Source organism: Aptenodytes patagonicus, chromosome 3, assembly GCF_965638725.1.
Source record: "Aptenodytes patagonicus chromosome 3, bAptPat1.pri.cur, whole genome shotgun sequence".
NCBI classification, from domain to species: Eukaryota; Metazoa; Chordata; class Aves; order Sphenisciformes; family Spheniscidae; genus Aptenodytes; species Aptenodytes patagonicus.
This window is the reverse complement of record NC_134951.1, coordinates 29,636,102-29,658,306: the sequence shown is the minus strand read 5'-3', so window position 1 is coordinate 29,658,306 and position 22,205 is coordinate 29,636,102. Positions and strand designations below refer to the sequence as shown.

General features: G+C 40.4%; 1 protein-coding gene across 8 annotated transcripts in view; it reads left to right on the top strand.

Moving 5' to 3' along the window:
- Positions 1-22,205, top strand: part of DST (dystonin) — a 315,857-nt gene that overhangs the window by 144,559 nt on the left and 149,093 nt on the right. For 6 of the 8 annotated variants that reach the window (XM_076332973.1, XM_076332971.1, XM_076332965.1 and 3 more), the window contains 6 exons: positions 422-588; positions 17,650-17,762; positions 17,898-18,004; positions 18,546-18,665; positions 19,005-19,100; positions 19,180-19,307. In XM_076332973.1, coding sequence (XP_076189088.1) covers positions 422-588; positions 17,650-17,762; positions 17,898-18,004; positions 18,546-18,665; positions 19,005-19,100; positions 19,180-19,307 — 731 coding nt within the window. Of the gene's footprint in view, positions 1-421; positions 589-17,649; positions 17,763-17,897; positions 18,005-18,545; positions 18,666-19,004; positions 19,101-19,179; positions 19,308-21,857; positions 22,102-22,205 lie in introns of those variants that run through there. The other 2 variants (XM_076332969.1, XM_076332970.1) reach the window with 1 other exon arrangement.

The following is a 22,205-nucleotide window of genomic DNA, read 5'->3' as shown; positions in this document are numbered from 1 at the left end:
TAGATAGGTGTGAATATATACATATGAAATATATTGTATTTTTATATAATTATGTAACATTTGTGTATAATAGGTATAATACATAAAAATAGATTATTATTCACATTATCAACATAAAATAGACATAGTTAAGTAATTTTCATTATGTAATAGTATTGCATTGTCCCCAGAAATGAAAAGGCTGAGAACTGGCTAACTGAAGAAAATTGTGAAGCTATGAATTTTGTATTTCATATTGAAGACACTAAGAGTGCATAAGGATATGACATGAAAGAATATTAATACAGTACATGAATAATCATAACATTTATGTATGCAAATATCAGAAAATTCTTCAGTAAGGCAGAGTGGTTTTCTGCAATATTTTAAACATTACAATGTGTTATATGTAATTGCAATATTTATATTAACTGTATTTTAGATATCTGATATCCATGTTACTGGAGAGTCAGAAGACATGTCTGCTAAAGAGAGACTGCTCCTGTGGTCGCAGCAGACAACCGAGGGTTATGCTGGAATCCGTTGTGAAAACTTCACTACCTGCTGGCGCGATGGAAGATTATTTAATGCCATCATTCATAAATACAGGTAAGTACTCCGTTTGTTCTCTTGAAAAATATTAATTACAGCATTTTAATGTACATAGAGAGAAGGCCCTGTAGTTTATGCCTGTAATAGCACTGCAGCTGTTGAGATGACACTAGCTCTTCCTGGGCAATCCCCTGCTTCTTGCAGCCAAAGGATGTCTCATTAGCCTTTGTGTGTCCCTCCTTCCTCAGAGGAACATCTCCACGAATCCTGCACATCTCTCATGGGCCACTTCCAAGCTGCTGAGAAGAATGTCCCTGGGGTTCTAATTCCCAGTCTTCTCCACAGTCCCTTTTTGTCACACTAACACTTCAGTATAGGCAGGGTAGAGACAGAACTGATCACCACCATCCAAAACTGCACTGCTGGTGAAAGCCATCGACTACTGCATGACCTGAGAAATACCGAAGATCCCCATATTCTTCCCTGTATGACTTTACCAAGCCCCCGGAGCCTAGAGCTTCTTTGGTGTTTCTGCTTGGAGCCCAGATCTGCTCTAAGATGTGTCTCCTGTAAAATGGCAGGGTATTCTTATGGAAAATGGGACCAGTTGGCTTGAACATTCTCAGTCTGAGCAGGGAATTGTGCTACTTCCCCGCCCCTTCCTATGCTTTTGTGACCACAATCTTACAAACAGGCATTTGTAGAACCACTGGTGGCTGTGGCTAGAAGCTAAAGGATGCACTACATTAACTTACTTAAAATACAGTTGAAGATCTCTGCTGACAAGAGAGGATTTCTAATTCTGGATTCTAAGTAAAAATAGGTCTCTTTTGACAAAGCTGACTTTGGCATCAAAACTCAGCAGAGCAACAAGATTTAAGATAATTGCTGTGCTCAGCGTTCCCTCTCGGGTGGTGGCATCTCTCTGGTTTTGTAAGTTTTTTGGTTCCTGAATTGAATAAGGAGGTTTGTGTCTTAGAGGACCACATGGGATAGTGTTCTGGCCACTGAGCTAATTAGTGTGTACTGACTTGCCCCTCTCTGTGCAAGGCTTGCAAATTCTGGGTTTTATTATAGCACGTGTAAAGAGTTTGAGCTGTATACCCTGGGGCATATCATAAGGAAGTTTGAGGGTACATGATTTCCTTGGTATAATACCGAAGGAGTGTCCCAAGTAGAGAGAGACAAATTTGGTATGTTTTAATGCAGCTCCAGGGAACAGACCCTGAGCAGATTATTCTGTTCTCGGATTTCCTCTTGTGGGACCATTTGGCTCACCACAGAAAGAAGCCTAGGGAGAGCCAACATGCATACGGTACGGGGACTGGGGCACTGAAGTAAAATGGGAGATGAGTCAAGCAGATGCAGCCTTTTCCTCACACGCTGTGTAGAGAGGCTGTAAGCATAACATATAGCGCTCTGAGTCCTAGAGAAGTTAGCTGTGGCAGTGCAGAACTTCATGGTAAAATGAAGCTGCAGCTGAATCAATGAGGTCTTTTTCTGACTGTGCTTCTGTTCTGGGTAGCCAGTCAGGGAGGAAGTGCATGCCAGCAAGAAAATCTTCTTTTAGTAACATCGGCAAGACTAAAGGGAAATAGCTGGCAAAAGACTAGGCTGTTTTACTTCAGGACAGAGCAGCCAGAAGAATGAACATAGCACAGGCAAATATTTGAAAAAATAAACAATTTGAAAGATACAGAGAGAGGGGAGGGAAAAAAGGAAGGAGCTTAATGAGACGGAATAATGGAAAATATTTCCCAGAGCTTCTTCAGAGCCTTATACTGCTTACATAGAGCAGTGCAGCCTTTACAGCTCAGCAACTAGTAGTTGTGGTACAGAGATCAGTTAATAAATAATGAAAAACTTGAATTCTGTCCTCCGGCTGTGCAAATGTTAATGCCTTGGGACATGACTGAGTACCTGCAGTTGCTTTGCTGGAGCAGTGTTTCTGGCAGCACTCCGTTAGTTTCATTCACAGTGTTTCAGCAGGGAAGCACAGACACCTTTGACACGAGCACGTTGCACAAAGCAGATGATTCAGTGGCTGAGGAGCAGAGTCCCCGTTTTGTGTGCCTCTGTGCCGTTTCCATTTAGCTTATCCTCTTTCTGTAAATGTAACTTCTCCACCTAGCGATCCCGTGTCCTTCCCAGGAATGTTTACTGTCCTTATCTGATGGTTTTTTTACTGTGAGAGGTTACAGATTCTTGGACTCCACCTTGCTGATGAAATCAGTGAGATTCTTCCACTGATTTCAGTGAGCTTCTATGTTTCTTTCCTTTGCTGTTTTCTACCGTTAAAACAGAGATAATAATTTCCAGCTATTGCTCACAAGATAGGAATGGTCTTTCCAAACAGTCATCTGATATTTTTAACTACAGTATTTTACTCCAGAGAGCTCTTGTAAAGCTTGGTTTGTGTTCTGAGCAGTAAGTAGGTTAAACACTAACAAAATGCGCACATTTCTGGCAGTGATTCTCCATATGCTCTATTTGTCTGTTTTAGTAGCTCCCAGTTTGTGGATCACAGGTGGTCTCAGGAGCTAGCCTGAGTGTCCTGCGGATGCTGCCGGCTGGCATGCTCTACCAGGGCGGATGACCAGGCATGCCTGCTCGGGCGGTGGGGTGGGACTGTGGTGCTGCCACCACGGAGCACCCCCGTGGGTGCACATCTGTCAGTCATGGTGCAGCGTTGCAGCCCCTCCTGTGCAAGGTATGTCATGCTTTCTGGAGATACCTCTCCTTACAGAAGCACCATGCACCCTGGGCCGGGAGGACTATCTGCTCTCTGTGAGTGGGGATGGGGCTCTTCAGCAGGAACGCGACTGCCAGCCCTGGAAGGGATTTAAATGGGTCCAGACCTAATTTTAAGGCGATGACATTTAGTGCTATGACAGTAATAGACTCAGAAGGCTTAGAAATACCCAGGCATGTTACTGGTATCTAGAATTGCAGTTGTACTGAGCGACAGTAGGCTGTACATTGGATGGAGAGCCATGCTTATCCATTGCAGGGCACAACAGCAGGGGCTCCCCAGGGGTCTGTCAGGGCAGGACCTGCCAGCCAGGGCCCATCCCACTGCCCCAGCCAGGAGCAGGGCAGCCGGGGGGCACCGGGGCAGCCCCAGCCCAGGACATCGGGCACCTCTCTGGGCATGGGCTGAGGCTGGGCCTGGGACATGGGCACGCAGGTGGGCTGCACCACTGCAGGGGCCATAGTTCAGCCATGGGCCAGAGGCGAGAGCACCAGCAGCTCCCAGAGGACAGGAGCTACGCTGTCTCTGAGCTGAACCTGAGAACAGACAAGCAAACCCCGTGCTCACAGCCCTGACACCATGGCTGAGAGGCCTTTTCTGGATGTGCCATCGAGAACACAAGCTGTACTGGTCCAGCATGATCCCTACAGTCAGTCATCCGTGAGACAGGAAGATGTCACTGTCCACTTCTAGGTGACGGGACTGGAGTGGCAGGTTGTAATTACCTCCTTTCCAGGCATAAATGATTTTTTAAATCGCAAGTACGCACCAGCTTCAAGACCTCGGGAAACTGCTGAAGCTGTGGAGGGCTGGGTGACGAGCTGGGCTATGAATCAGTTGCCAGCAGGCAGGGAGCCTCTCCCCTTGTCGGGGCTGACAGCCCGCCTGCTTTTAACGGCAGGTGAGAATTGTTTCATCTGGGCTGCCCGTAGCGGTCTCCATTTTTTTTTTCTGTCCCGGCAGAGGATCCCAGCACCTTTTGGTGCAAGCCAGCTAAGATTTATGATGCAGAAATGCAGGAGTAGTGCATGGATTTGCCATGGCTCCCTGCTCCCCGCAAGGTGCGTGGGAGAAGCAAGGTAAGGCCGACATTTCCCTGGCATGACTAACTGTAGTACCCACTGCAGCATCTCAGCAGAGATCAGCAGGCCGGTGTGTGGCGGCTGGGCGTGCCAGGTTCCTCCTTGTCTCCCTGCCCTGTGTGCACCCGCAGCCATGCTGGTAGTGCTCTGCTTCCAGCACCAAGCCTGGGATGTGGGCAGTGTGCAGGCACCGGGTAACACGCACTCGAGTCAGTCACCTGCTCTCCTGAGCAAATGCAGGATATTCGTTTTCTTTCCTCTCAAGCAACAAGGGTTAGGTTGTCAGAGCTTTTCGTAAGGGTCTTCAGTCACTTTCTCTCTTACCTCAGTTAAGAGTACGAATGAGTTTCCAGTGATTTTGCGGTGTTCTTTAAATCAAGGAAAGTAATTTTATGAATGACAGAAATAAGAGGAAAAAATTACTCTGTTTGAGGTGTTTGACTCCATATACAACTTGATTTCTATTTTTTTTTTTTTCCAAATTTAGGAAAATGTAATTTTTTTTCGTGTGAGAAGGTTGCTTATGTTTTCAGCAGGTTCTAGTGGTCTGTATTTATAATTGACGATTACTTGGCTGAACTTTTGAAGAGTATGTAAAGCTTCCATTTTAAAACATCCTGTACATGATTAAATCCCTGGGAAGTGAACGGGGCTCCACACTGGCCTCAAGAACTGCCTCAGGGAGCTCCATTGCAGGCCCTGGATTTTGCTTTTCATGCTGTTACTCTGTGCAAATACTTGTTTTTATGTAGAAAACCAAATAAAATGATCAAATTAAAAAGTCAGTTTTAATACTGAACATTACCATGTTTGTTAATTGTACGATTTTATTTAAATATATCAGCTTTCAAACTCTTTTTTGAACCTCCACACCTTTCTTTGGATGTGTGATCAGGCCATTTGTGAAAACTACGGATATGCCTAGGACATTTAAGAATATTCTGTATGTCTCATCTATTATGTAATTGGCCTTTTATAGATTAATTTTTCATTGAAGACGTGTGTTATTTACTTCAGCGTGTTGTGTTGGAAGAAATCTGACTTCAGGCAGTTTAAAAAGTACGTGATGTTTCTTTCATACCATCATGTCATACATAGCAAAAAGCTGTAAGCAAAAAGGCTGACTTTAATCAGCGTGTAACATCCAGATTTTCCCAGAGGTACTGCCGTCTACACACTGAGGTCTTCATCTTGCAGCTCTATCATGTATTTCTAGTAACTAGACAGTGTTTTAGGTAAATTCTCTTGATTTGTGTTTTCATTTTCTTATGTTCATGCTTTTCTCCCAGGAAGAAGAAATACTCATTTTTTTAGAACTGTATTCCGTTGTTAAAATATATAGAAACAGTTGGTGCCTATAGAGAATGAAAGCTATTCTTCTTTCATTAGGAGTTGCATGCCAGATTGGAGCTAATAATCTAAATTGTAGATCTACATTACACTTTGCAGATAAATTTATTTTAAAGCAAAGCAAAATCAAATGAAAATTTATACCAAAGTAACAAACTGCTTTTTTTTTACTTCAGACTGGCCTGAACCTTTGGTGCCTAAAAAAAGCTGCTTGTCGGAAAAGGACCTGGGGGTGCTGGTCGACAGCCGGCTGAACATGAGCCAGCAGTGTGCCCAGGCGGCCAAGGAGGCCAATGGCATCCTGGCCTGTATCAGAAAGAGTGTGGCCAGCAGGAGTAGGGAAGTGATCGTGCCCCTGTACTCGGCCCTGGTGAGGCCGCACCTCGAATACTGTGTTCAGTTTTGGGCCCCTCACTACAAGAAGGACATTGAGGTGTTGGAGCGTGTCCAGAGAAGGGCAACGAGGCTGGTGAGGGGTCTGGAGAACAAGTCTTATGAGGAGCAGCTGAGGGAACTGGGGTTGTTTAGCCTGGAGAAGAGGAGGCTCAGGAGAGACCTTATCGCTCTCTACAACTACCTGCAAGGAGGTTGTAGCGAGGTGGGTGTGGGTCTCTTCTCCCAAGTAACTAGTGATAGGACGAGAGGAAATGGCCTCAAGTTGTGCCTGGGGAGGTTTAGATTGGACGTGAGGAAAAATGTCTTCACCGAAAGGGTTGTCCAAAGCATTGGAACAGGCTGCCCAGGGAAGTGGTTGAGTCCCCATCCCTGGAGGTATTTAAAAGACGTGTAGATGAGGCGCTTAGGGACATGGTTTAGTGGGCATGGTGGTGTTGGGTTGACAGTTGGACTCGATGATCTTAGAGGTCTTTTCCAACCTTAATGATTCTATGATTCTATAAGGACTGCAAGCAGTTTCAGTTACAAAGTGTCCGAAAATTGAATTTAAGAAACAAAAAATAATAACTTTCTGAAAGATGTACAGTTTAATAGCACCTATAGACACTTTGTTAAGGACAGTGGCTACTGATACTCGGAAAACACAGACGCAGTTACAAACCAGCTCATCTTACTTTCGAAGGAAAAGAAGTATGGAGGATGGGAAAAGAATACTAATGTCAGACATGCACTTTTTTTGTAAAAATGTGTGCACTCCTTTCTACATTTTATTTTTGTATTCTTACAGTTTTTATAATAAAGAGGTAATTTTGCTTTTAGCATTTACAAAAGGAATTCCAGCAAGAGCAGTATGTTCTTGTGTAATTAGATAATAGCATTTAATGAGTAGCCCCAGTGGTGGCTGTATGGTGAAAAGTATCATCTGTTCAGGAAGCACTGCAAGCTCAGTTCCCAGATAAAGCCTTTTTTTTTTTTTTAAGATCTATTTGCAGGTGTTAGGTCTGTTCTAGTAAACGAAGCAGGTCTAGCCCCTGCTTTCTGGCCCTGTGGGTAAGCGGTACAGCAGGGCTTGTGGCTGCATGGCTGAACTCTCCCCTCCGTCCTCCAAACAGGGTGCAGCCTCTTCAGAGCAGTCCTGGGTCAGTGTTGTCCTTTGAACTGGGCTCATGTGTTGCTGGGAGGGTGTGAGTTGCAATGGTCATGCTATGGGAAGGACTAGTAATTAAAGAGTCACGGGCCCTTGATCTGGGCTTCTGTACACTTTCAGCATAGACATGTCCAGTTATGTCTGGACTTTTAGGTGAACTTCAGCAACCATACAAAATGAAAAGACACTGTTTAGAACAAAAAGTGGATAAACTCCGTTTAGGTCAGGCAGCAGTCTGACAAGCAAGCAGGACTGTAGTATACACATGAAGGATTTGAGACAAGAAAACAAGCGAGGTTATTTCATGTAATGCTATACCAAGGCTTGCTGAGACCACATGCAGACAGTTGTCTACAAATTTTGGCACCACTTAACAAGAATGATAAGTATTAGAAATGTTGCAGAGAGGGAAAGTGGTGATAGAGTTTAAAGGGGTACATTTTGAGCACAAGTTAGAAGGAAAACGTTTTTTACTGTATTGTTAAGGAAATGTGAGGATGTGATCCAAGGGGGCCTATGGCACTGGTAAACTTTGTGCAAGACCTTAATGATGCCTATACTTTTAAGTTGTATATAGTTTAGAGACAAAGCCAGGAGAAAATGGCTATTATCCCCAAACGAAAGAGGAACAAGAGGCTAACGGTGAATGCAGCACCATGCATACATGCAGTGTAGGTACACTGGGTGCTTCCTGTGGGAGGAAGAGGAATAGAAGCTGCAGCAAAGAACGTGTCCCCAGAGGAAGGAGCACTGTGACAGCTCCATAAATGCTAGATAAAGCAAGAGAAATTTTCCAGGGTCACAATGCTTTTCTTTTGAAATATTACTATAATAACTCAGTACACTTTCAGAATTACTAAGCGGATGTTTTTTGGAGTGTGGTATAGAAGGGAGCAAGCTAGATTCCTGCCTGCTGAATAACTGTTCTGGTTTAGAACAAGCTGTTTCAACCTTACCCAGGACAATTTGCCGTGTATGTATAGTTAGTTGAACACTAAGCTCCTGGCCAGCAGTGCATGTGGCATCCCTCTCATGTTAAAACATGTTGCAGCTGATCAGGTACTGACATGAATACATTCCTTAAGGGGAGGGATTGTGATGCCTCAATTTGCAGTAACCCGTTGAACACCCTTGGGGAATGAATGAGAAAGAAACTAAAGATTACACAGTGTCGAGCCTTAAAATGCTAGGGGATATGTTTTAAATAAAGAGATTAGTTGGGTCTGCTAGTTTTGGCTTGCTGTTTTGTAACTTGTAATTTATTGTTACCCAGCTTTAACAAAGAGAGAATGTGAGTTTGGTTGTGTTGCCCCTCCCCCCCCCCCCCCCCCCGGTTCCCCCCCCATCTCATTGTTCAGAAGCATGGTTGTTACTGTTTTCAACAGTTTTTGTTGTGCAGAAGAAACAAACTTGGCATTAACAATTGACAATTTGGGAAGAGATAAACAGTGTTTAGGATGATTAAAAATATTGACAAGCAGACATGCTTTTAACGTTACTTGCCTGAGTATGCATATACATGTAGCTAATGGGTTTAGAAATAGCAAGTAACCTCAGCTACAGTTTAATTGAATGCACTCAGAAAAATTCTAATGGCTATTGGTAAAGGCTATATTAAAATAGTATTGGAAGCGGGCCTGCAATTTTTCAACATCTGGTGTTGTGGTGGTGGTTAGCCTTAGTGGGTATTAGGTGGAATACTTACAGGCAGTTACGTTGATTAATTTCAGTTCTGGGCTTAAAATGATCCCTGTGTATGTTGTGCTGGATCCTACTGCTAAGTAGCAACTGAATGAAAGATAACAGTTTTCTTTTTGCAATAACTGAGAAGAAAAAAGAATTGGGATGAAATCAAAGTTTTTCTCTTGTTCTAGCCAAATGGGAATAAACTGAAAAACAAAGCTTGGGAATGAAAGGCCAGCTTTTTATTCAGGTTTCACGTGTTTCTTACTCTTTGATTAGTAAAGACCAGGACACCTACGGGTGTCAGAAGCCTTTATTCAAAAGGGTATGGTGTCTGAGCAGTGGTGCTGTATGTGCCCGTGATAAATCAGACAGGGAGAGGTCGTGGTCTTCTGGCAGTGCCTTTGGCAAATTTTGGGCACACAGAGAAACGGTTGCCTCCAAGGCAGGGTGGCACAAGGAGCAATCTTGGTTTTGAACTCATTGCGGTACCTCATCCTTCTTCCCTGTTGGTAACTGTATTAATCCCACTGGAAAGCTAGTGCGTCAGGCAGTCACTGCGGGGGTCTGGAAGGACTTTTCTCAGGGAACAGGACAGAAAAATAATTTGGTTGGGTCTCTTCATTTTCTTTTCAGTATTCAGACACTCCAAGGAACCATTATTTATGGTTATTTCTGTAGACTTCACAGTGTGGGTTGAGGTTAACAGTTATGAGCCTTTCTCCTATTTAAATTTTATCGTAGGCAAAAAATTGGCAAAGTTACTATACTATTACTGGTTTTGTAATGACAAAAACATCTCAAATTACAAAGAGAATATAAAATCTGGTTTTGAAGCTGGTGAAAGGACTGACTGAGATACTTTCTATTTTCATTCATTCTAGTTTCATTTCTAGCTTGAAATCTACATTGCAAACTTACTGCCAAGTTGCGATTAGGGTTTGTTAGGCATGGCTAAAGCTGAACTCCATGTTTAACTAATAGATCTTTGATGACACAATGCCTCAATTGTGTCTTTATCTAAATCAATTGGTATGGCAAGTTACAGGTAAAGTTTTGCTGTGCTAACAAAGGTGGAACAGGAGGCTTCAGTAGGTTTATTAAAGTCGGTGCTTGTCAAATCAAGGACGTGCATAATAGAAGGAATTATCTGAATTAGCTGTTTATATTGTTAGGGGCTAAATTAGTAAGTTAGGAAAAAAAGGCCTCAGGTGCCCTTATTTTCAGTGCAGCTGAAACATTAATTCTTTTTCTATTGGAAGTCTTGATATAACATGTTGGGATATCTGAAGAATAGACAAGAAAAGTATCTGTGAATAGTATGCCCTTACAGTATTTCTAGCTCACCGTCACTTGCAGTATTTTTTTCAGAATTATTCATTGTATCTGAAAATTTCTATGAAAAATTATGAAAAAGATACACAAAGGGGGGCTGAAGAGTCCAGATCACATGAGAATTTTTCAGTTCTTGAGGGAATAAAAAGGCACGATTGTTCGTCTTTAGAGAGGCATTGAATAAAATCTATAGACACGCATAAAATCATGAATAGTACAGGCATTCCTGTCATACCAACAAAAGAGAAAAAACCAAAAAGAGTGTACAAGTCATAATGATCATGTGAAATACATTAGCACAGTGTGTCATTGAGGCTTGGGACCTGTGGAGCTAGAGAAAAGAATTTGCCACATACTTGAACAAACAATATGCAGAGCTATATTCAGCAGCATGCTTTTTGGTTTATCACAGTTGTAAGGATAAAATTTTTCTATAATGACAGTTTTCAATTAGAAAATTGTTTGCATTTTCCCTGAATTCTGAAGTGTTGCCTATCTTCAGTGATGACACTGCTCAGCTTCACCCAGTGATTTGATGCATTGGGGTAATTTTTATGTTACCATGTCATGTGTTAGTTGAAGATGTTATTGTTAAGTCTATGGTTGAACAGTCATTTTAGTCTCACATTTGAGATTACATGAAATATTTTCCATATCTTCCCCCCCCCCCCCCCCCAAAGATATTTCTGAAAAGTAGTCAAATATTTATGTAACTTCAAAGAATCTGTATCAGTTGGCCAAGATAGAAGGATTTCATGGAGTACTTTTCACCTGCTTTCACCTTTAAACTTCCAGTCAAGTGCTGAATGATGACCTACCAGACATGACATGTCATACATCTCCTTAACTATGGTGGTAAAATTTTGGTAGCCTTTTTGATTTTGTTTCATATTAATTGAATGAGAAAGTCTTCCAGAAGTCCTAAGCAAATCTGCAGGAATCATTGTTATCAAGTCTGTGAGAGCCAGTTAAGCAATTCTGCATTTAAAATGTACAGCATTGCTTTATTCTGCGAGTGTCAGTCTCAAAACATGCATGTTCAGTGAGGCAGCACATTTCATGACAGCTTTGCAGTTATCTAAACTTCTACTCAGTACGGTCAGTGGATTTGGCTTGCTCTGAAGTAATTCTTAGATTCTGGATAGTTTGCTAGATAGGTTGCACTGGATGTGTTGGTCAGATTTCCACCGACTATGATGAAATACATATAGACACTTGCATGTATAAACCTAAAGTTAGGTGGATCTGGAGCTGAATCTCACCCCTTGTTACTTTCCTCATCCTCATATACATGTAATAGAGACCTTGTGATCTCGGAGAAGTATAAAAGCTGGAGGCTCTCAAATCGTTCTCTGTTCGTTCTTGTCACGTCCGGGTGAATCAGTTAAAAAGAACCAAAACGATTCCCCATAAAATTTACAGTCTACAGTTACATATCCTGTGAATGCTGGACGCTGATTACTGATGATCAGACCTGGCTGCACATTATTCCGTGCAAACCTCCTTTTCTGGGCGACTCCACTTAATAGTGTTGTAACTATAGATTAAAAGTCCTGCCTGTCCTTTGACTGACTATTTCCTCTGAAGGACAGCTGCAGCCAGTTCTTTGTCATTTAGATACTCCATCACACTTACGTCCATGATGTATCTTTCATGTTTAATTTTCTAGCTTTTCTACTCAAATGTTTGTGAGTAGTGTGCAAAACTATCCATCTAGCAGACACGTAAGCCCAAGGACCAGTGCCAAGGAGCTTCAGGCAAAAAAGATCACCTGGTTCAGACATTTGGACGTCTGGTTCAAAACTTACTTTTGCCAGCTGCAGATGTTGGCATGGAAATTAGTGCTCACATTTCGGTACTGAGGTCTGAGACTGAAGGGTTCTTTCCCAACATAGAGCAAGAAACTCAATGAAGCTAGAAAACCACCTCACGTGTGATTGTTATCCATAGATCCTCTGAGACAAATCCACAATTTTATAAGTAATCCAGAGCTTCTGAAAGGGGGGGAGCCTAGGATATGGTGGAAGACAGCGTTGCCTCAGGAGTCAACATTGTACCTCCTCTCCTCAGCATGGGGTTTTTGACACCGGGTAACCTGCTACAGAACCTTGTGCTGTGTGTCCGTATTGTGGTCCTTGATGCTGATGATGGAGGAGATCTGTTCTTCCGTAATGCCACAAAGTCATACCTGCTTGCCATTTTTGAGCAGAAACTCTCCTCTTCCTCATCTGTAAGTGATCAGACTATGTGGAAGGAAATCTGAATTACTGTGCTCCCTAAAACCTAGGTTTCCAAGTTCTCTGAAACTGGGTTACTGAACCCAGCTAGTCCTATATGGCCTTCTTTTCCCTAAGACATGGCATCCTTTATATTGAAGCTCCCATGTGATGATGGAAAAAAGATCAGGAAAATAACTGTGGTAGGCATATGCTTTAGCAAAGGGTATCTCCAAGATTATAGCTAGATCTCATGGGCATGACAATGTACAGAGCACTGCATCTGCAAACATTGGGCATCAATAGAAATGCCCACAAGGACAGTGCGTGTTAGTTGAAGTCCAGGAGTCATTCCCATTGTGTTGATGCCTCAGTCTTTCCGAAGCCGGCTCTTTGGCAAGCTCTTTTGAACAAGACTTAGATTTGTACCTGACATGGAGACAAATTCTTTATTAAGTTCCCAAACACTGACTCTGCATATAAGCTGGTGTAAATATTTTTTAGCGCTTTTGAAACTTTGTTAAGGGATAGGTTAAATGGAAGGCATTACTATATAGTAGGTTAAATAATAAATAGATTTTGCTTCATCATCTCATTTATAGAGTTCCTGGGAAAGTAACAGGAGGTATATGTTAGAAGAGGTAGAGCTAAAATTTCTGTTTTACATGGACGTTTCCTATTTTCTGATTCCTTTCTTTGCAATCTTTCTGCTATTAACCAAAATCTCTAGAGTAGATGATAAATGTATTTCTTGTGCTCCCTTCTGAAATATGTGTTGAATCCTATCTGTTTGAGAAGTCTCTCTATTCTTGCCTTTTTTAAAAATTTATTTTATGACTGTCTATTCTGGCACAGTCTTTAATTTGTTTCAGTAGTCCTCCCATCCCTGAAAAATGTATGAGTCTTTCTGGCACCCGTCCTTTTCAATTGTCTGTGAACAATTAAGCAAAGAATGTGTTTAATTTTTATAGGCATTTTCTAATTACAGCAGTGGAAAAGCTAACTGGACTATAGTGACATGTACACCTCACTCTGCATCTTCAGTCATGTTTTCTCTGAGAGTTCTGCTTGAAACTCACTATATTAATATTTCTGCTCAATATAAGCCAAGAAAGAAATATCCTTTTAATATCAGGTATTACTTAGGCAACGTCCAGAGTTTTGACTGAAACAGAGTTGTGCAGATTAAACGGCTTAGATGGTTCATGTAAATAATCTCAGGCTTGTCGGTTAGCCTCCTGAACCCGTTAACAGTATTTTCACGTAGAGTATTACTCTGATGTATATATGTTCTAATAATGTTAAACTTTGTTGTAACTTGGGCAACTGTCATCCGGGAACGGTGAAGAGAAGGATGTGGTTTCTTCATCATTGACTGGGAAAATAAAAGTTCAGTTAAATATCTTTTTCCACTTTGAACTATTAAATTCCCTTCAAATCTAACCTTTTGTTTTAACGGGCAAATATTGTAGCTACTAGTTTGGATCTTGAACTGTTTTACTAGGTATTAGGTTCTGGCTATGGGAAAATCTACATGTGCCTAACTTTATTTATTATGCACAACTCTTTGATTTCAAGGAGTCCTTGCAGAGTAGAAAGCTTGCATTTGATCCATGTAACTTGCATTATAAACCCCTTAATTTCTTTATGTTGTTCTGCAGATACTGTTCATTTGCTTCTCTTTGAGGTGCTAGGTATTTGTTTCCTTGAATTGATCATAATTTTGTCAGCTTCCTGATTGAAATGGTATTAATCACACCTTTTTTTCCCCTCAATTCTGATACAAATTGTGTCTAATTTCTAACACCTACACTGAGATCTCGAATGGCAGGCACCAATCTTTTTATAAACGAAATGATTAATGACTGGTGATGCAGAAGCCAAACCCCTTGACTTAGGTGTGGCTGCAGCAGAAGCATCTCCTTTGCATGGAATGTTCCAACTCAGCTGGTGTTTGGGATGTTTATGTGTGTGTTTTGATGGCAAGGGCCCAGCCCGCTGAAAAATCTGCCATAAGATGACTCACAATGTTATGACAGAAGGTAGAGTCATCGTCTTTTACCTAAAGTGCATTTAATTTAATTTGTTCTTGACTATGTATAAAACCACTTAATAGTGCTATGCAAATTGATATAAAATATATTTCTAATACATGACAAATACCTTCTACAAAACTCATGTATTTTCTCTTTAGCCTTAAAAATGAAAATATTTGCCATGATGGATGATGCTTTTAAATCTAGTGTTTACTTCAATTAAGACAATTAAATAAATACGTATTAGAAGGATACTCATCACAACTGCAATTTAAGCAGTTAGTAGTATTTCAGAATTCAAAGGAGAAATTAAATACTAAAGATATTGGAAAATATTTATAAGCCTTTATAATACAGCCCCACAACACTCACTGTGCACAGTCTGTGCTCAGTAATACTGCATTCCCTTGATTTTTCAGAGGAGGATGGTGATCAGCGATCACAGCACTGAAATGCGCATGCGCATGCTCAAGTGCAAATTCCCATGTACCCAGTTAGTGGACAAATATGTCTGCAAGCTTACAGCAGATAAAAACAACTTTTATTTTTGTTTAAAATCGTGAGAAAACACTCTTTAAACAAAAGGAACAATGTGGCAATTGGTGATTTCCTGAGCCATGTTTTTTGGATGCATTTTTCTGGGGTTAAAAGAAGTATTTTACTGAGCTCTGGGAGGTAAGCTCCTTTTCCTGTGGCTTTGCAATGTTATCCCTCTAGTATTTGAGCAGGGGAAAGGGTGACCTGTGGAGGTCCCAAGCCCCCAGCACTGTGCACTTCCCATGGCCAGTACCAGGTGCTTTTGCATTCGTCATAATACCTGTCTTTTCCTCTTTATAAGCCATCAGTGAGCTTGTTCTCAGTCAGCTGTTGAGCCTTCTGTCTGCTTCAAAAAACCAAAGGCAAGCACTATCAAGACAGAGACAAATGCTGTCTTTCTGGTAGATCAAGACTTTAGATAAATATAGACCAGTTAATCTAGGTTGGTGTGCTATGTGTTAAGTGTATAATTAACTGAAAACAGCAGCATTCATTGCAAATTTCCCTTGTTCTTCAATGGGAACTGGAATAACCCTGTGCTGGTTGGAGTTGCAGGGATGGGAAAGTATGTTTAAAAGTGGGGGGAGGCATCTCACAGAGTGGGCTCTTCTTCAGCTGGGAGGTGAAGCCACAGCACCGATGTAAAATGATGTATTATGCAACAGCAGTTGTTTTTACTGATTTTTACCTGTATCACAGTGAGAAGAACTTTACCTCTTCATCTAAATGAAAGCTTTATTCTAAGGCGATTATCATGTCAGTGTCTCTGCAGCTTGCAGCTTGTTTTCTGGGAATAGTCAAGGCTTTTACAACAACTTGTCCTTTCTTGTTCTGAGAGTTGGCAATTGAACAGGCAGTGTAAGTGATTCTTGGGCCATTTTTATCAAGTGTGAAACAAATGGAAAGAAGGCAGGTGAAAAAAAATAACCAAACCAACAGTGTATACTTACAGAAACCTGCTTCTCTTGTCAAAACTGTGCTGTGAAAGCAATCTTTATTATTCATACCATCTCCATTATTGTGGCTGAAATAGGAGACTGGAGTGCTCTGTTTCCTTTTCTAGTATTGTCTTATATTTTTTATGGATTTTCTGTGCTGCTAAGAGCAATGGATGATACTGGTTTCATTGCATTGTTTTCATTGCATTGAAATTCAGAGAAGAATGGCATGAGCTTGATCCTGCTCCCAGTAAGCATATGGGAAGTGGAAAGTCCCGCTGGTTTAGGAGGATTATGTTTCTTTTTACACCACTTAAATTTTACTATTAATTAAGTGTTCTTTCAAGTAATAATGGGTGCAGTATTATTATCTGTCTTGTAGACTTGTCTTCTAAAGAGCACAAGGAAACCAGTGATTCTAAATGGCTGAAAAGAAACAAACTTTTATTTACAGTGCCCTTGTAGTTAATTCAAAGACAAGCTTGTATTGAGTTTCCCAAAGTTAATACCATTTTGTGATCAAGGGAATTTGGGGTGTTGTCAAATGAAATGTTATAATTCGTTTTGAACAATGTGATACTTAACAGTTTTATATCTCTCTGTTGCAATTATTTAAAGCTTCTGCTAGGTAAAACTAAGAAAATAGTTTCTCTAGAAACAAAAATGAGAAAATTTAAGGACCGAATTGTTCACTAAAGCTTGTACGTCATATTTTTTTGAGTTTTGTTTTAGGGGTTTTTTTACTCAGCACCTTTGAAAATCCCTTATTCCTTTTAGTTGTTATGCCTAAGAGGATTCCCAGTGCTGAAAGAGGCAGACAGTAACACACTCTGCCCTGAGAATCACAAGATCTAAAAGCCAAGCACCACATAACAAACCTAAAGGACAATATTAATTTTGAAGTTCTACATTAATTTAAAACATTAAAGGCCCATACTTATGGGCCTTAAAAATGTTTGTAGGTAAGATTGGCTTAAGACAAGTATTCTATTAAAACAAGTGTTGTGGCTGGCAATGGAGTTTAACAGGATGAAGGTGGGAAGGTGTAAGTGCATGGGGCTGAGGGTTTTCTACAAGACAACTGACAGCAATGTTTATCTGAAAGCAGGGCTTCAATGCAGTTTGAACAAGACTTCTTTAAAGCCCAGTCAGAATACTTGTCTTCCAGGTTGAAGTGATGTTTTTGTGACTGAACTTGTTTCTGTATGGGTTCTGACATGTGCTGAAGAGTTTGATGCAGAATGCCTAAAAACTTGTAAAGGCAGTAGAAATGAACTTCCTCACATAAATGAGTCCTAAGAGAAAAGTGAGTTTAACCTCCTCAAGGGCAGTGGAAAGGACAAGGCGTGATAATACAATGGCAATGCACATGAATAAATATGCATAAGAAAATAGATATATACATAAAAGGGATGGCTAGAAACTTTAGCTTGTAGATAAAGAAGAACTGACAGTGCTTAGTTGCCTGCTGCTTGTGTTTATCACTTAGCACTGACCTCAGCTTGTTCACATGATTTTAATGAAACCCTTTTTTAATGAAAACTCTGTTGCTGTATCCATCCATGCTCTTGGTTTGATTTACTAATACAGCAGTGATTTAAAACTGGTAGAGTTTGTAATCAAGTGTTACTGTTTTTATTTAACAGGCCGGACCTGATAGACATGAATACCGTTGCTGTTCAAAGCAACCTTGCAAATTTAGAACATGCCTTTTTTGTAGCAGAAAAACTTGGTGTTGCCAGACTTCTGGATCCTGAAGGTAAGATAGCTGCAAAGGGCTTTGTTGCAAAAACCCCAACATTAAAATAAAATCCAATCTGCCTGCATGTTGTAGCATATTTGTGGGCATTCTTACAACTACGTGATAAAGTGCTGTTCTGTCTTGCTCTGTTAGATGTTGATGTTTCCTCACCTGATGAGAAGTCAGTAATAACCTATGTGTCATCACTTTATGATGCATTTCCCAAAGTACCAGAAGGTGGTGAAGGCATCGGTGCAAATGTAAGTAGGAGAAAAATACTTGTGCAGTGTGTGAGCTTCATTAATATGATTCTTGATTTCAGCTCCAGAATGTTAGCTGGATCTTCCGTAGGACTGCGCTCACACTTTTCTTTGATGTGATTTTCTGGGTTGAGATTTTAGAGGCTTAGCAGCTATTTCATGTTCTGGACACGAAAATATTCGTGCAAAGAGCTTAACTAAAAACAATATATATGAAGTTGGAGAAAGATGGAATCAAAGTTCTTACTTTTCAGTCATGGACCTATAAATTGTGCCTCTCTGATGCTTATCAATTTGAAGTTTATTAAACTAGAAAATTTTGTGTTTTCAGTGGAATTATTCGGGACCAAAACTGAAGAGTGAAATCATACATTTGGAAGCTTTAAGTGAGCTGTAATGAGCAAGTAAATATTATTTCAGATTTGCAGGGCTTAGAAATCTCTTTTCTATGTGTGTAAAGACCTCAGACTTCAAAGATAAAGCAAAAACAAGCTCTCAGATGATTTTCTTCTGATCTGTAATCTGGGTTGTGCTTTGGTAGGATGTTGAAGTCAAATGGGTTGAATATCAGAATATGGTAAACTACCTCATGCAGTGGATCAGACACCATGTCACGATAATGTCTGACAGAACATTTCCCAACAATCCTGTGGAATTGAAGGTGAGGTGTGGCGTCTTAAACTCCTTGTTGGAATTACACTTTATCTTACTGACTTAAAGCATGCTTGAACAAATGAAGTGCTTGTTGATTTATACAATCAAATCAACTGTAGAACAATACTACTCCTTAACCTTTTCAAAGTACAATAAATACATTACTAACATATGAACAATCAAAACCAAATCTTTACCTTGTCACTGATTATTTTTTGTAGAACTCAAGTAGAACAGTATAAGAATGTAGGCTTGTAAGCTTATGAAGAATATTAGGAGAGGGTTTAGAGAGTAAGGTTATATTCACTGTAAGTAAAAGTTGATGATGGTTTCTGTGTTTCTCTAGGCACTTTATAATCAATATCTACAGTTTAAAGAAACAGAAATTCCACCAAAGGAGACAGATAAATCAAAAATTAAACGTCTATATAAACTGCTAGAGGTAAGTTTTAATATGCATTGAAATGTATAGAAGTTCCCTTTCTGTGGCTTAAAATAACAAATATGTATGAATTTTTAAGGTCTGGATAGAATTTGGACGCATCAAACTTCCTCAAGGCTATCATCCAAATGATATAGAAAAAGAATGGGGAAAGCTTATTATTGCCATGCTGGAAAGAGAGAAGACCCTTCGGCCTGAAGTGGAGAGGTACTCTAGTGAATGTTTGACAGGCTTCATTAATATATTTTCTGTTGTTTTAACCCGTATTGAAAATTGTAAATGTCTTCTTCCATGATAACATCCGCATTATTTTTCTAGATCAAGTAACTCTGCCTTTGTTCAAGGCCTGAAGTTCTTTACCTACTTCATAGAAGCAGGTCCAGATGGAAATAACTTCGGTGGTCTCAGAAGGTCATGATGAATAGTATCTGTGCCTCAGATCATCAAAGCACTTAAACACAAATATAACCACCTTCTTTGTACAGTTAGTCAGAGCTAGGTTCATATCACTTCGCTGTCTCATTTGGACTTGATTTCATATAAGCAACATCCTCATCCTTTACATGAAATGTATTATTTCACTTGATGCACAGCATTATGGGCTAACGTGCTGTTCTGAGGTTGTTTAAAAGTTGGTTGTACTCAAGAGCACACAAAGCGTTTAGACGTGCAAAGCGCATAGTAGTCTTCCATGGTAGTAGAATGTGTGACACTGTTTTGTACGTCACTAATAACATACTGAGCATGTTTAAAATCTTGATGCAGTCTTAGAGCATTTCTGCTTTTTAATGGTACCTCTTTTGAGTTCTGTGGCAGACACAGGTGCTATCCATTCATTAATTAAAACCCCCCCTTTTATTTAACTCTAAGTTAAGTGATTCTTTGGGCTTCTGCCTGCAGGTAGGTATAGACATCTGGGTCTGGATTCATCCTGCTTAACTTTAAGCATCCAAAGGAGACACCTAAGATCTGAATCACTTTCTAGAGAATCCTGGCACTGACTTTCTAGTGACAATGGGGTGATCATTCTCTCTGGTTTAGGTACCTGAAATTAGGTGTGAAGAATCCAGACCATTGTGTAGGAAGTCCTCAGAAAGACAGATTTTAGCAAGAGAAGATCCCAAAGACAGTCAGAGTTGATTAAATGTGTCATGCTTACAAAAGCAAGAGCATGACTGAAATGGCAGATTCAATGGGCGATGTTGATTCACAGCATCCTGCTGCGCAAAAAGTTCCTATAGAGGAATACAAAGTTGTCCCCACCACGGAGAGCAGAACACTGGAAAGCAGCAGAAGAAATACAGCCTGCTAGATCTTGTAGGTTAATCTGTCCTGACCTGCCAAAAGCAAAGTTAGTGCCTGCCTTCGCCAAAAGGAATTCTATTCATACTTGCAGAAAGCTGGATTATCTTTGTTGAGAACGTGTATAAATGACATTAGTTTATTTCTTTTTTATTCAGATGGACTGAGCACAGTAAATAGAAATAAACATAAACTCCTTCCCATATTGCAGAATTAGTAAACATACTCAAAGTGACAGATCGTATGGTGATGGTCACTATGTGTGGTGGTCACTGTAAAATGAGAGAGAAAAGTTGATTAAGTAATTCTGGCTTAGTGGTAAGGTTAAAATTGTCAGTTGATCTGGACACAAGAACTTGATCCATGTTTGTTGTATTGGTTACTAGTGCATGTCACTAATATGAGGTGTTGATACAGCTCCTGAGGTGGGATTTGGTTGTGGCAAAAATGTGACCTTAGCTAATACTGAAATTTGGCAAGTACTAAAACTTTGCCTGCCAGTCTAGTGAATACATCTGAAAGTATCAACACAGATAAACAACATGTGGCCAGATTGGTGTATAGGATCAAAATTAATATGATGTCAGTGAGGAGAGTGCCAAACTGAGCTCTAGTTTGCAAAACTAGCAGAGTTTGGAATTACTGCAGGGGTGTGTCTATGCCTTTGCTGTGCTCTTCTGCGTAAACACAGTCATCTTACGGTGTGGGTGTGGTTTTCAGGAGGCCCTCAAAGCAGGGGATGAAATACTGAAAAAATCACCCCTAACCCAAATTCTGAGTTAAAGCGTAAACTTAAGGACAGTGATCAGATTTTTCTTACTTGTTTTGCAGTCAAAACAGCGAGAAGCAATTAGCTCTGTGTGTGGAAGAAATTGTAGGGAAATTTGCAGGAGTCCAGATTAGTGGGACAGGGCAGTTAGTAAACATGCATACTTGGACAGTGGAGTAATGATGGTGGGTTGGATGGTGTACAGGTGTCTCAAATTAAATTGTTATGAGCTGATTAACCATGATATTCCCCCAGTTTTATTGTGCAGTTCCATTTGAAGGAAAAGGAGTCAGCCCAACCTGGAGGTGTTTTGTGCCATACTGTGGAGCATGGAGTTCTCACTTCTCTCCTTTTTGAAACTTTTCATTGAAGAGTCCGAGAAACACTGCAAAGATGTCTTTAAATTCTTATTTGGCTTATAGACATTTAGTGACACTTAAATAAAATATTTGGCGCATCTGTTTTGTAGAGACGCCCTACTGTTGCTGCCTAGTCTGTACTTGCAAAGGTTTATAGCAAGGTAGGGAAGCCAAAAGCAACGTAGCGTACATAGCCCCAGGTAAAATCCTTTGAAGAGCTGGCAGAATATTAATTGCTGGGTTTTGAATATGCATACTGAAGCCTATTTAAAGGAGGAGTGCTAGGTGTTTCAAAAGCCAGTAGTGAAATTTCATCCCTAGAAGCTGTACATTTTGTAGGAGTTTTATCTTTTCATTTTTCAGCAAATGTAAACAGCCAGAAGGACCGTGCTCTGGATGTAAAAATGAATAGCAGTAGTTATAGCTATCATAGCAGTGATTCACTGTTTAGCAACAGTACTAGTGCTCGAACCAGCATTGACTCTAACGAGAATTTCCTTTCTGTTAATTGTGGTCCCACACTGATTAAATCTTGTATAAGCTTTGGTAATGGCACCTTAGAAGGAAACAGGTAACTTGGCATATGTATTTGTGCTTTGTGTTAGATGTTGTTTGTTTGGGTTTTTTTAAAGTCATGCAACATGTCTAGTAAATATAAATAACATTAATACGTTT